Source organism: Montipora foliosa, chromosome 4 (genome assembly GCF_036669935.1).
Source record: "Montipora foliosa isolate CH-2021 chromosome 4, ASM3666993v2, whole genome shotgun sequence".
NCBI classification, from domain to species: Eukaryota; Metazoa; Cnidaria; class Anthozoa; order Scleractinia; family Acroporidae; genus Montipora; species Montipora foliosa.
This window is the reverse complement of record NC_090872.1, coordinates 8446676-8459026: the sequence shown is the minus strand read 5'-3', so window position 1 is coordinate 8459026 and position 12351 is coordinate 8446676. Positions and strand designations below refer to the sequence as shown.

At 41.2% G+C, this 12351-nt stretch overlaps 2 protein-coding genes across 2 annotated transcripts in view; one reads left to right on the top strand and one right to left on the bottom strand.

Annotated features, from left to right (window-relative positions):
- LOC137998925 (uncharacterized) overlaps positions 1 to 8555 on the top strand; it is an 8704-nt gene extending 149 nt beyond the window's left edge. Inside the window, exons 1-7 of the mRNA XM_068844763.1 lie at positions 1 to 47; positions 581 to 670; positions 1266 to 1361; positions 3098 to 3130; positions 4165 to 4610; positions 5704 to 5917; positions 7528 to 8555. The exon at positions 1 to 47 is cut by the window's left edge and continues 149 nt beyond it. Coding sequence (XP_068700864.1) covers positions 1 to 47; positions 581 to 670; positions 1266 to 1361; positions 3098 to 3130; positions 4165 to 4610; positions 5704 to 5917; positions 7528 to 7646 — 1045 coding nt within the window. The 3' untranslated portion in view covers positions 7647 to 8555. The remainder of the gene's footprint in view (positions 48 to 580; positions 671 to 1265; positions 1362 to 3097; positions 3131 to 4164; positions 4611 to 5703; positions 5918 to 7527) is intronic.
- The window catches only part of LOC137999717 (uncharacterized), a 297056-nt gene that overhangs the window by 4105 nt on the left and 280600 nt on the right, over positions 1 to 12351 (bottom strand). The window lies entirely within an intron of this gene.

Genomic DNA, 12351 nt, shown 5'->3' with positions numbered 1-12351 from the left:
GTTAGAGATCGCGGTTGGTTTGTTCCTAGTTGTTGTGGTCTGGGCAGGTACGTGGAAGATCTTAATGTGATTTATTTATGTCTGGTCTATGCACTTAATGGCTCAACAAACCATGTCTGCAAGGGCTCAGTGGTAACAGTTTTACTTCGTCGTAAGGTTATCATTTTGAAGTACTTTCTAATAAGACTCTTCCAATTAATACCATATTCTGTGATCCTGAAGGAATTGTGCAAGTATAGGATATAATATTTCAAGGCCCAAAGGCTCTTGCTAAATAGAAACTCAACCTTTCCTTGAGTTAAGACTTTTACCTGTGCTCGGCCTTTTTATTAAAAAAAAATTGTTGCTCCTCATTCTTCAAAATAATGCCCCTTTCATATGAGGAAACTTGCAGTTGAAAATAATTAATGACATAAAGTCCCGCGCACGATTAATTCCCTACGGGCATGTTACTCTTCAGGCTCGAGTTACTTTTAGCCTAAGGGGTGATCTCCTGGCGGAACATTCCCCAGGGCCTTCAGTCAATTTCTCCTATAATTACCATTATAGTGCTGTAACCCTTGGATTTTTTTAATTAAAGACTTCCCAGGAAAATACCAGCTCCGACGTCCACTTCAAGTACCTGGTCAAAATTACAACTTTGTCCCTAACCGACTCTACGCTTCTAGAGGTAACTTACCTGGCCACGAATTTAATTTTCTTCTTTGCTATGTTATAAAACGATTTTGGACAGAAAATTGTTGAAAACACTACGGCCAATCGAACTGTTCCGAAAACAAATTGCTGATGATACACTCAGGGTTTGCTGAGCGCGGTAACATGCGGCGACCAATTGGTTTAAACTTTAATTGTAATTGGGTAAGACTCTGCGGGAAACCATCCGTGCCATTTGCGAGCGTGGTCGCTTCCCAATTCTGTTGGTCCTCTTTTAATTTTCGGAGGGAGTCTCCGTGACAATACTTTCCTTTCATACTTTATTGAATTTGTAAAATGCCTCTCCCTTTGGACCGGCACCAGACTAAAAAGAGCTTTAATCTTTTCATTCCCAAGACCGAACGTTCTTTCTCTTAACTTGAACCATACATTTCTTTGTTGGGTAGTCATGAGAATTTAATGTTATATCAAGATCACACCTCTTAAGCTGATAAATATCTTCATTCTCAATTTCATTGAAATTGTGTGGAGAATTTACATGATTATCACTCCTGGGAGTCAAAGGGTTAAGTTAGCAAGACTCTTCTTTTGTAATTATTATTTTTGTCAAGGGAGAAACTACCCACCCGTCCCTCCAGGAACAAGAAGCGAGGTGCTACCAGGAGAGAACCGTAATTTTATCCCCAACCGGTACGATATTCCAGCAAGTAAGTTTTCATTAGTGTTATCCTCATAGAGCGAGTTTCAATCGAGTCTCGTAAAACCAAAACCAAAGTAATTACTTTGGCCAATCAAAAAGGACGGTGACCATCCAGTAAACCAATCAAAACTCGAAGTAATTACACGTAGCCGACAAAAAGCGGGGGAAAATGTGCACGCACGAGCCACGATTGGTTTTGGTTTCACTTCTGATTGGTTGAAAAAGTGGCACGAGAACTTTGAACCAATAACTGAGTGAAGTAATGCAAAACCAAAGCAATTCGCTAATTACTTTCCACACTCAATTGAAAACACTTTTTATAAAGCGTTTATAAAAAGTAAGATGTTGCCGTCCTACTTTCATCAGTACACAATGGCAGAAGTCAATGACCCAGAAGTTTCGATTTGCGATGGCATGCGGCCTATCAGTTTTCGATATGACCTATTTTTATGACAGCTACTGCTAGGTTTGTATAGTGAAAAAAATGTGGCCTCATTGTGTTCCTCGCACGTTCCATTACTTTGCTTTAAGCACGAGCAATCTCTGGTACAGGTACTTGGTTGCAGAACAACCAGGGACGTTGTGGTCGTCAGGCCCAATCTGATTGACGATAATTTGGCGGAACCCATATTCTTCCATATAAGTTATTGCAATGTCATATTGGCCTTTAGTAGAATTCTACTAGTATACTAATGCCAATACTGTAATCTGATTGGCTGAGCCATTGAACACTATCAGCCATTAGCGTGCAGTGGCTGGAGGTCGTCTTCGAAATAACGTTTCTTTCGTTTTTCCAAAGTTTTGGAGGAACATTTGGATGCAAATGGGTAATTAAATTTCTGAGAAGTCTAAACGAAGGACATTTACGGTTTCTTGACTTTCAAAAAAGTTGAAATTATTGAAAAAGCTGATGCGCTCGCGCGCAAGAAATAATTGAAAACCGTTATTTGAAGTAAATTTTAGTAATAATTCCACTAAAACAACTAGATTATTCGCTCTCGATTTCTATGATGTGATAGTTGATTCGGCCTTCGGCCCAGTCAAACATCACCTCATAGAAATCTCGAGCTCATAATCTAGTTGTTAATTAGAAACGGGAGAGGAGGTACGAGATCTAGAGATGAGCACATAGACACTTCTCGTCCCTACCCAACCCCACAAAGATTTACGTTAAGGTCACCCCACCCTGGCCACCATACTGCAACTCCTCATCTATTTAAAGTATTCTTTTGGTTCCTTTTCCGGTTTATGCTGCAGTTGTGAAGGATACAAACCAGCGGGGTTAGGAGGATCTGCAAAAGGACTAGTTTTTCGCCAAAAAGAATTAGTTTCACACAGGAAGCTCAGGAACCAGCACCTGGCCACGAAAGTCTGGACTGATTCTACATGGTGTACACAAAACGCACAAAGAAGGGTTTACCCCTAGTTCCAAATACACTGTACTCTCTTCTTTACTTTGATCCCGCTGTCAATAGCAAATAAACAGATTGCTATGCTGCGTTTATGTAGAGGTTTTGCACGGCAGCCATGTTACATGGCAGGAGCAATGGATTCTTTTTCGTATGGAAACAAATGTTCTTTGTAATGCAAAACATTTTCATTGTTCCTGCCATGCAACATGGCTGCCGCGCAAAACCTCTATTGATAAGGAAATTGGCCCAAGTTAAAAGGAACGCGATTATTCCAAAATGGAAAAATGTAATGCTCTCTCAATTTATATTGTTAATCGACGATTTCTTGCAGGTATTCTTGACCGTAAAAAGGGCGCTCCCATAGGTGAGTGTAGTTTGACAGATATATTTGTTTGGACCTGTTACCGGTGCAGATGGAACTCAGGAAGAAATGATAACAAAGTGAAATAGTCACACGGTGCTAGCAGCCATGCTTCAGTCAAAGAAATCAACCGCAAATCGCTTGCATAAGAATGGATTTTAACTGGTCCCAATCGTGTTGGGTACTTTCTTGATTTTGAAGCACAATTTACATTTGGAGCACTCTTTTTTGAGCAAAATCTGAGCACTGTTTTTGCATTTTGGGCAACTGTTTAGAGCAAAAATTTGTTTTCGAGAACAAAGGAATTGAATGCTAATGGTAAGCCTGAGTCGTGTTGCTTTTGATGTAAAGCAATTTGAAACAATATCAGTCTCCAAAATTTACATTGCAAGCAGTGGTGTTTTACTTCTGTGATCGTTTCTAAATAACGGAAGTCCAGCTCGATCTTTGGTACAAAATAGGCATATTATGAAAATCTAGAAAATGTTTCAAAAATTTTAGCAGCTTTTGGGCAATATTTCTCAATTTCGAGTACGTTTTTTTGGTAATTGGAGCATTAAGTAACAATGCCCTCTCCTCTATACTCTATTTTAACCCTTGTAATTTGATCATCATCCGTGATTTGAATAGACCATATTTGTATTCTCAGTATTGGACTGGAACTAGCTTGCAATGGAGGCTAATGCGGTGGAATCTTTTCAAATGCAAATACTTCGTAGTATATTCTCCTGCATTAGCCTCCATTGCGAGCTAGTTCCAGTCCAATACTGAGAATGCGAATATGGTCTACTGTACCTGCCACAACGTCTTGTTCAATTAGTTAAATTAAATAGACCTTTGTCAGAAAAAAAAAAAAAGACACATGCTCAACAAAAGTCCCCAAGGGGAATGTGCGCAATTCTTAAATCAATCACCATAGCAACGTTACATAACCAACGAATGGGATTGACCAAATACCTTTTATGAGAAGGACAGTTTTTTTTTACTGTTTCCTTTCATTTGATTTCTAGTGTTGATTGTAACTTTTGATTTGTTAGGGTGTGTTGGCGCGACTGCTTGTGGATTGGTTCCCCCACCCCCTCCCCCAGCTCCACCTATGCCTCTCTCATATAATCCACCAACAGCCTATACAGGATATCCACCTCAAAATGCGTTCCAAGGTTTTCCACCCGCACCACTTACCTACGGTCCCCAGGGATTCCCAACAAACCCGGCAATGCTGGGTGCTAATTCAGCCAAAGCAAAGCTTCTCGGCCGCCTCAAGCCAGAAAAGAAGTTCGTTCCGCACCTTCCGCCCATGGGTCGCAATCAGCCAGGAAAACCTCCTTTCGTTCCACCACCACTAACAGCACCTAAGCCACAGGCAGCAGTGTTTGGACAGGCAGCTGGACAATTTCCTTTTCAACAACCACTCAGCTATGGTCCACAAGGAATGGTGCCTCCACCACAACCTGTGCCTGGATTTGCTCCACCTGCTTTTCCGGTTAGTGCTACTTGTTTTGATCAGTTGCTGGTTATTGTCAAAGCAAAGTAACCTAATAAAGACATTGAAGACAGTGGGCGTCTTCGATATGACCCGTTGTCAGGAGGTTCTCCTCACGTAACGGTTCAGTTACGGACTGTGCCTACTAATTCAAGGTATATTTGCGCGGTTTATGAATTTGCGGCAAAGCAGATCTTAACAGTTGTTATTAAATTTCAAAAAGAAAATTGGGGGTAACCCTGCATTTTTTCAAAGATAATTAATCAACAATGTTTGAATACAAAGCAATGTATGGCGTTCTTTTCCAAATTGAAGCTTAATGTTCTCTAGCAGACTATTGCACAAATGATAAAACAACGCGAAAATGTCATTTTAAACGATATTTTCGGCTAGTCAGTACCAGCCTTCATCAGGTTTATTTATAGATCTAACCAATTTACAGATACCAAATGATAACGTAACGTGATATAGCTACTGGATAAACAAACCAAAATGTCAAAAGAATAAAATGCTGTTGAAACACTATATACTAACGAGATCGTTAAATTATCCGTCACGTTTGTTTATCCCAAGAGGTTTTGTTGTTTGAGCTTTATTATACGAAGAGCACTTGCTAAGGTCTGCTTTTTTCGCATAGTTTTAACCCCCAAAAATATCCCTGAGTTAGTAAGCACCCGAGTATCTCGAGATGCGCAGAACGTATGCGTAATGACAATAGTAGGCGCCGTCCTTTGAGTAAGGGGGAGGACTGCTGTAGGGTCCCCGGCCAACTTTTACCCGCATGAGCAGTAAAGAGGTCTGAGAACGACCCTGGACGTCAATGCCGTGCTGATGAGGCAAAAACAATGATAAATTATTGTCAAAGACTTCAATGTCGCAGTGATATGGCTACGCGCACAGCATCGTCGGCTTCATACAACCGATATTACCAGAAATAAGAGAAAACTTAAAAGTCTTAACAAAAAGAAAGGAGCATGCTTCAGAATCCCCTTCATGAGAGCACCTTTCTTGCTCGAACGATTGCCGTGCCTGTCTCTATTTATCACTTTATATACCTACGTTTCAATACCAACGTTCATATCATCTTTTCTAGGCACCTCTTCCGCAGACCCCATACTTACCTCAACAGGATTCAGCAGGGTACAATCAAGGCCCTCCTCCTATGGGAGCTCAGCAACATGATGATCCTCAGCTAATGATGCCCCCTAATAGCACTCCACAGCTGCCATCGCAACAGATACCTCTTTCACCGGAGATGAATCCAGGGCCCACCTTCAATAATCAAGGACAACAAATGACCATGGACGGTAATTAGCATGATGATTTATGTTCCAGGCGCAACATTAATTTTGTTGGCCATTAGAAGCTCTGCAAGATCGTGATATCTCGTTAGGTTCAATGGTAAAATCTGGCTTAAGGTATCCTCTGTTACGATGTGCTAATGAAAGGCAGAAACAATACTACGCTAATATTTTTAAAGACAATGTCGTCCTAGGGAACATTTTGCAAACCGCTTGATCTTTGAACAGCCTTTAACAATTAGACCCTTCGACCTTAAGGGCTACGGGTCAATAGCCCTTGAGGCGAAGGAAGCCGAATGGGCTATTGACCCGTGGCCCTTTACCGCGAAGGGTCTAATTGTTTTAGTATCACCAAACAAGTCGGACAGAAAAGGCAATAGTAGTGTTAGCGAATGCAAGTTGAAGAAATGTTTATTTGGGAATAAAACGAAAGAAAGTGTCACGCTTTTCGCTACTCGAGGACTATTACTAATAGTCCTCTCGTAGCGTAGCCAATTAAAATGCAGCATTTGCATTAGTCCACTAGTTGGGTGATACTAATCGCCGATAACACAGATCTCGTTCAGTTGTTAGTTCATGCCTTACCTAGAAAAAATAACTACTTCATTCCAGAAGTCCAGCTTTATTTAAGGCGGCTGTTAAACAGTTTCCTTCATCATCAGGATCAAGAGAAAATGAAGGAGAGAGAATGAGTGTGGGGGCGTTGGCCGGGATATGTGAATTTCACAAAAGTTATTTTTAGATCGGAAATATGTTTCCCCGGACGTCCGCGACTATTAAGCACGACGTCATGCAAGAGTATCTGGTAACGTTTAATGGCGGCTGTTGGGTGTTTAGTATGGCTTTCGGAGTCGTATTCTATATCCAATAAAGCCATTACATTGAAACCTCTCCCACTTCAGGTTTGGGGCAAGATATGGTCATTTCCTTGCTTCTGAAACTTGTTTTCGTTACCAAACCGTACTTCCACTCGGAACGCTATTTGGAATTCTTTTGACCTTACGGACGTCTCGGGAAGCAGACTTCCGTTTTCGTGACATCCCAAGACTCCCTCTCTGTCTCCCTAATTTTCCTCTGTCAGGAGATATTCACGGAAAAGCACAATTTCAGATGATACTTTTGGGAACGAGTTAAGTTTGGGATTAGTCATGTAGAGATCAAGAATTTCGGTTCTCGAGCTCCGATGAGGAGCGCGGTTGGTGATGAAAGCACTCGGTTCCCACGAATGTGCCCCGGATTCGATTTTCAGATATGGCGTCCTGTGTGATTTGAGTTTGTTTGTTCTCTTCTTTTCATTCCGCCGGAGAGGTTTTTCTCCGGCACCGACTCAAGTTTAACTCTCTTACAAAATAACCAATATTTGATTTGAATGTCTTTTATTCAATCATACTTGAATTTCAGCTAGTTAAGCCCTTGCGCTCGGCTGCGGAGATCTGAGAAGGATTGCAGAAGAGATTTCTGTTTATGGACAGTCTTTTTGTTATCCAAATATTGAGGCAATTTAATATCATATAATTGACGTCATCGACACTATGATCTACCCCACAATTGTTGGAACACTGATAACGTTCAAATATTCAAATTTGTAATGGAAACATCTCCACTTTGATTTACAGGATCGTATGATATGGCAAAGAAAAGGATGGTCAAACTTCAAATGAAACGATATGGTATTCCGAGGCCGGTCTTAAAATCGAGGCTCGTGCCCAAGCCCTTGTTCAAGCGTCATGACTAATTTATATTGCTAATATATTGCTGACCTGTTATTAATTATGTATTACTCATACCAGAAACCCATAAGAGTTGAAACGTGTAACGCGCGTTCACAGCTTCCGAATATTCAGTGCAAACTGATTGGTTGAATGTTTCAGTGCTAAGTACCATATTTGGAAACCCCTCGCTCTTGTTGTTCCAAATATGGTACTTAGTAAATTGAATATTCAGAAGCTTGTTTCCCAGCACACAAGGGGCCGTTACACGTTTCAATCCCAGTGGGTTTCTGCTCATACTTAATTATGAAGTGATGTGAACCCTTCTGGGTACTTTTCGTCTCTCTTATTCATGGATTTGCATAATTACGTATTCTTGGCACGGAAAGAGCCTCGCAATGAGAAGCCGGACAAGACTTTAGATGAAGAAAAGTTTACATCTCTATCAATGTCTCTTGCGAGAACCAGTTGAATAACCCAGGACTGAAATACTCCAAAGACGAACGCGAAGCAGTTAGATTATAAGATCGAAATTGTGAAGAAGTCTGTTCTTTTCGACACGAATGGAATTGAATTGAACAAAGAGAGCAAGCATTCTACAGCCAATTTTCGTAGACCGTTTATAGAATAGCTTTCCTGCCAATATTGTGCGTCATAGCGGATCAAAGCACAGTGTCTCTGTTAATGTTGAAAAAGGCATAAATTAAACATGAAAAAGGATGGAGGATATGAACCTTAAAGCAACTAAATGCGAGGCAGTGATTACGCAATGCAGGGATTCCGGTTGTTCTGTAATATCTATGAGTTCCCGGCTCATTGTATAAAGATCTTGAAATTACTTAATTTTATATCCCATCAGAGTTTTGTTTAAATAGTCTGTATCGTGGATCCATCTGAGACTTTCAAACAATAAAAGACATCTTGTCTTCTTTTTGTTACATGGGTGGCTCTTAAACAATCCCTGGAAACAGAGGTAGGCATTATGGTGTGATGTACAAATGCAAGTGGACGATTAGAAGGAGCGGATTAGAGATCTATAGTACTATTTAATCAGGGAGTATATAGAAATATAAAGATCTGTCCCAGTTGCACTAGAAACAAAGCAAATAATGTGCTTTCTGGGTGCCGCCATCTTGAATAATTGTGACGGGTTGGCCTACTGTTATATGAAGGCTATTTGTGTGAAAAAAATAGGGCAACCCTAACACGTCACAGTTGTTTAAGATAGCGGAGCCCAGGAAATAAGCGATTCTAAAATTAATTTTCCTGAGACAAACACTCTTTGAAAAAAACTATCGAACAAATTCGTTTTCCAACATTATTTCCTCCGGTTTCTGAACAATCTCAGCAGCTGTCTACGTGGCCGCGGGAGTAGTACCCACCTCATGTGTTTCAGTGCTCATTTAAGGCTCTCTTTCTCCTTTCCTCACCTGCCTCTTGAAGGCATTTTTTGAAAGCCTCTAGACACTTTTTCGGATGAAAAAAAAAGTGAGAAAACTCATTGTATAGTTAACGTTCGACTCCCGACTCCTTTTTATTTTCCGAGAACCTGACCAAAAACCTCTCGGAGCAGAGTAGAAAACCAACAAACTCACCCCACACATGACGCCTGGAATCGAACCCGGACCACATTGGTGGGAGTTAAGTCTAATTGCTCTCAAAAATGCGCCAGCCCTGCGCAAATATTTGGTTTCTTCACGGTTTTCCTTGTTTTTGCCTTGTAATGAATGTGAATGTGTCTTCGAAGAGTTGTTTATATTCTTTTTTCCGAAAGCGCGTTGCTGTTGTTTTTTTCAAAGCAGTGACTGGAAAATGAGGTTTTAATTTACATGAGTTGAAAATCGTCTCAGCTAGGAGTTGTGAAGAAAACCTGAAAAAAACTCAGGATTGAACGGGGCTCGACCGGTTTAGTGGCAAAACGTTTTTGCAAAATTTCCCCGCTAATTGTCAAATTCTTCCGTAAGCTTATCGTGATGACAATAATAAGATGATGTTTTTTAATGCTCTTAATATTTTCAATGATGAATCCCTAAGCTAACAGCTGATTTTCATGCACATTTAATGCTTCCCATATCTTCGCCTTTCTCATGAAAATTCCCAATACGGCTCACTGCTGCAGAATCGTCACAGGAAAATTTGGTTTTATCAAAGGTGTTAATAAAGGTTTCGAGCATTCGATTCGCTCTGACAAATGGCTAACGCTCAAAAACGCAGGAAAACGTCAGCTTTCCAAATCATTCACGGTGGTAATTCGACCTTTATCAACACGTTTGATAAAATTTCACTCCCCCACCGACGCAGCACCACATTTTGTTTAGAAGCTAGAAATTTGCAGAATCGTCAGACGAGGACGCGGGCGTCTGCTTGGACGCAGTCGTCCGCTTGGACGAGGGCGTCCATTTGGACGCCGGCTTCTACTTGGCCGTGGGCGTCCTCGTGATCGAGGTCGTCAATTTAGTAGCATGGATTTGAGTGCATTTCAACTTCTCTACGCAGTTACCAGGCACTTCCTCCATACATTCTTTGTTTTTCAGAAAAAGAAGAACATGTTTAGACATTAACAGTCTAGACATATAATTAAGTGATGAAGTAAGATGTCCGGGTCAGTGTAGTCCTGAGAAAGACTGCTTAGGATGACATTGAATTACGTTTCGATAACCTGTCGGCGGAAGTCAATACACCATTTTACATTTGTAGCTATCATAAACATTTAATGCTAACGGCTGCAATGCCGTGTAACGTTCTATGCATTACGTTGGATCAACACAAACAGTGACAAGCATAAACACACCACTGTTAGCACGGATCAAACAACGTTTCGAAGGCATTCTGTTCAAAATGATCAGCGCTCAAACTAGATAGCATACGCAGAGAACTGTTTCGGGATTGTTAGCCCTCGTCAGTGTAGGGTAGCTAAACCACAATGAGCCTAATTGACACTTCACCTATCTCATATGTGTCGCTAGTCATTCTAGAAAGAACTATTGAGGGTCGGATTGCGCAAAGGCCACGTCACAAACAATAGGCCTTATGTATGATGACGGTATGTGCTCACCACCAAGCCTCGTTTGCACAAAATTTTTCACATCATCTTTACACTTAATACTGTTCGTAAGTGGGTTTTCTTTACAAGTTTGTTCCTTTGAGAGTCAGCTCAAGCTAAGGCCCGATTCACTCGTACCGGACGAATTTTCTCCGGTTGAAAAATTTGACCGGCCATTTTGTTCGCACGGAACAGTGCTATATTTTCACTCTGTTCACAGGGAAGTGACTAACCGGATTAAAGTTTAACCTTTGTCAGTGGTTCTTACTATCTGTCCATCCACAGAGTGCTACCTTACGAAATCCAAAATGGCGTCAAGAAAGAGAAAGGGTGACGATGGTAGCTGAGTTACCACGCATCCATGCAACCACGCCTTTGCCGTGCACTCGATGTTCACAGCGCTCCAGTTAAATTCTCGACTGTACCGACTAAAAATTAGTCCCCGATTTGGGCGTTCAAATTTTTAAACGATGAGGCGTCTAAATTTTCGTACGTTTAGCATGCTTCCGCGTGAACTTAAACCCTAATTGCACGCATTTTCAACCGGTAGAACATTCGTCCGGTACCTTGTGAATCGGGCCTAAAATTATATGTACACGTTTGATTTTCGAATTCGAGGCTTGGTGGTGAAGTCAGTTAGTCATTCGTTATCACGCATAAGGGCTATTGCGACAAGTGGCCAAAGGCCAACCCTTAACTGATCATGACAGCGCCATGAAGAAAGAAACTATGGAATGGCCAATACCATCCTCCTCCTGGCATGATTAGTTGAGTGTTACCTCCCTTGGTCATTAAATTTGTTTAACAGAAACAGCAGGCCGCTCGACTGATTGATGAAGGGACTGCTCGCAACCTCATCTCTGCGAAGCGAAGTGGCTTTCTTGTTATCAGAGCTTGTCATGGGTGACGTCACCAAGTAATTTGATTTCAGCCAATCAGTATTTTGCGTCCCAAATGTGGACACGACATTCAAAATTCAGAGCCATGTGGGCAGGCTCTTCTACCTTCGACCCTAGTCCCTCGTGGAGCCTGCTTGCAGGCTAATCGTTACACGGCATTGCGGCCTTAAGTCAATTACTTCAGCTAAGTTACCTTGCCTAAGAATGAAAGCGAGGCTGCCGGTGACCCTGTTTTGATACAAACCTTTGTGCTTTTCAAGTGCTTTTTCAAGTGGTACAATGTGCATTGTGTACTGGACACAAATAATTTTTCGGATAGAGGGCATGTGGAGAGAAATGGGGCGCTCTCTCGCCTCAATTTCTTCGGCCCCCCGGCTTTCTAGAATTTCTGGATCCCCCCTTGTTGGTATCGGATTCTTAGTATTTATTTATATGTGTTAGGAACATTAAGACCCGAAAAAACATGACCTCAAGGGGCTATGTCACGTTGTTTTAGGGTGTTTCGAGGAGATCTGTAGTTAATCACGATTTTGAAAATGGTAATATGGAATTCCTTTACTGATAAAATCATCATTAATCAACAAAATGATATATGAAATGATATATCATTACTTCACAAACAAGGTGATTCTGAGCAAAAACGACTTTTATCCAGGCGATTTTCCATACATTTAAAAAACGGCCCGGACCTACCTTTTTCAATCTTGTCCATTTGTGTCCATCCATAGACCCTTTACATAAATGGCGCCCAAATTTGAATAACAATACTTGATACATCCTTAGCCTCAC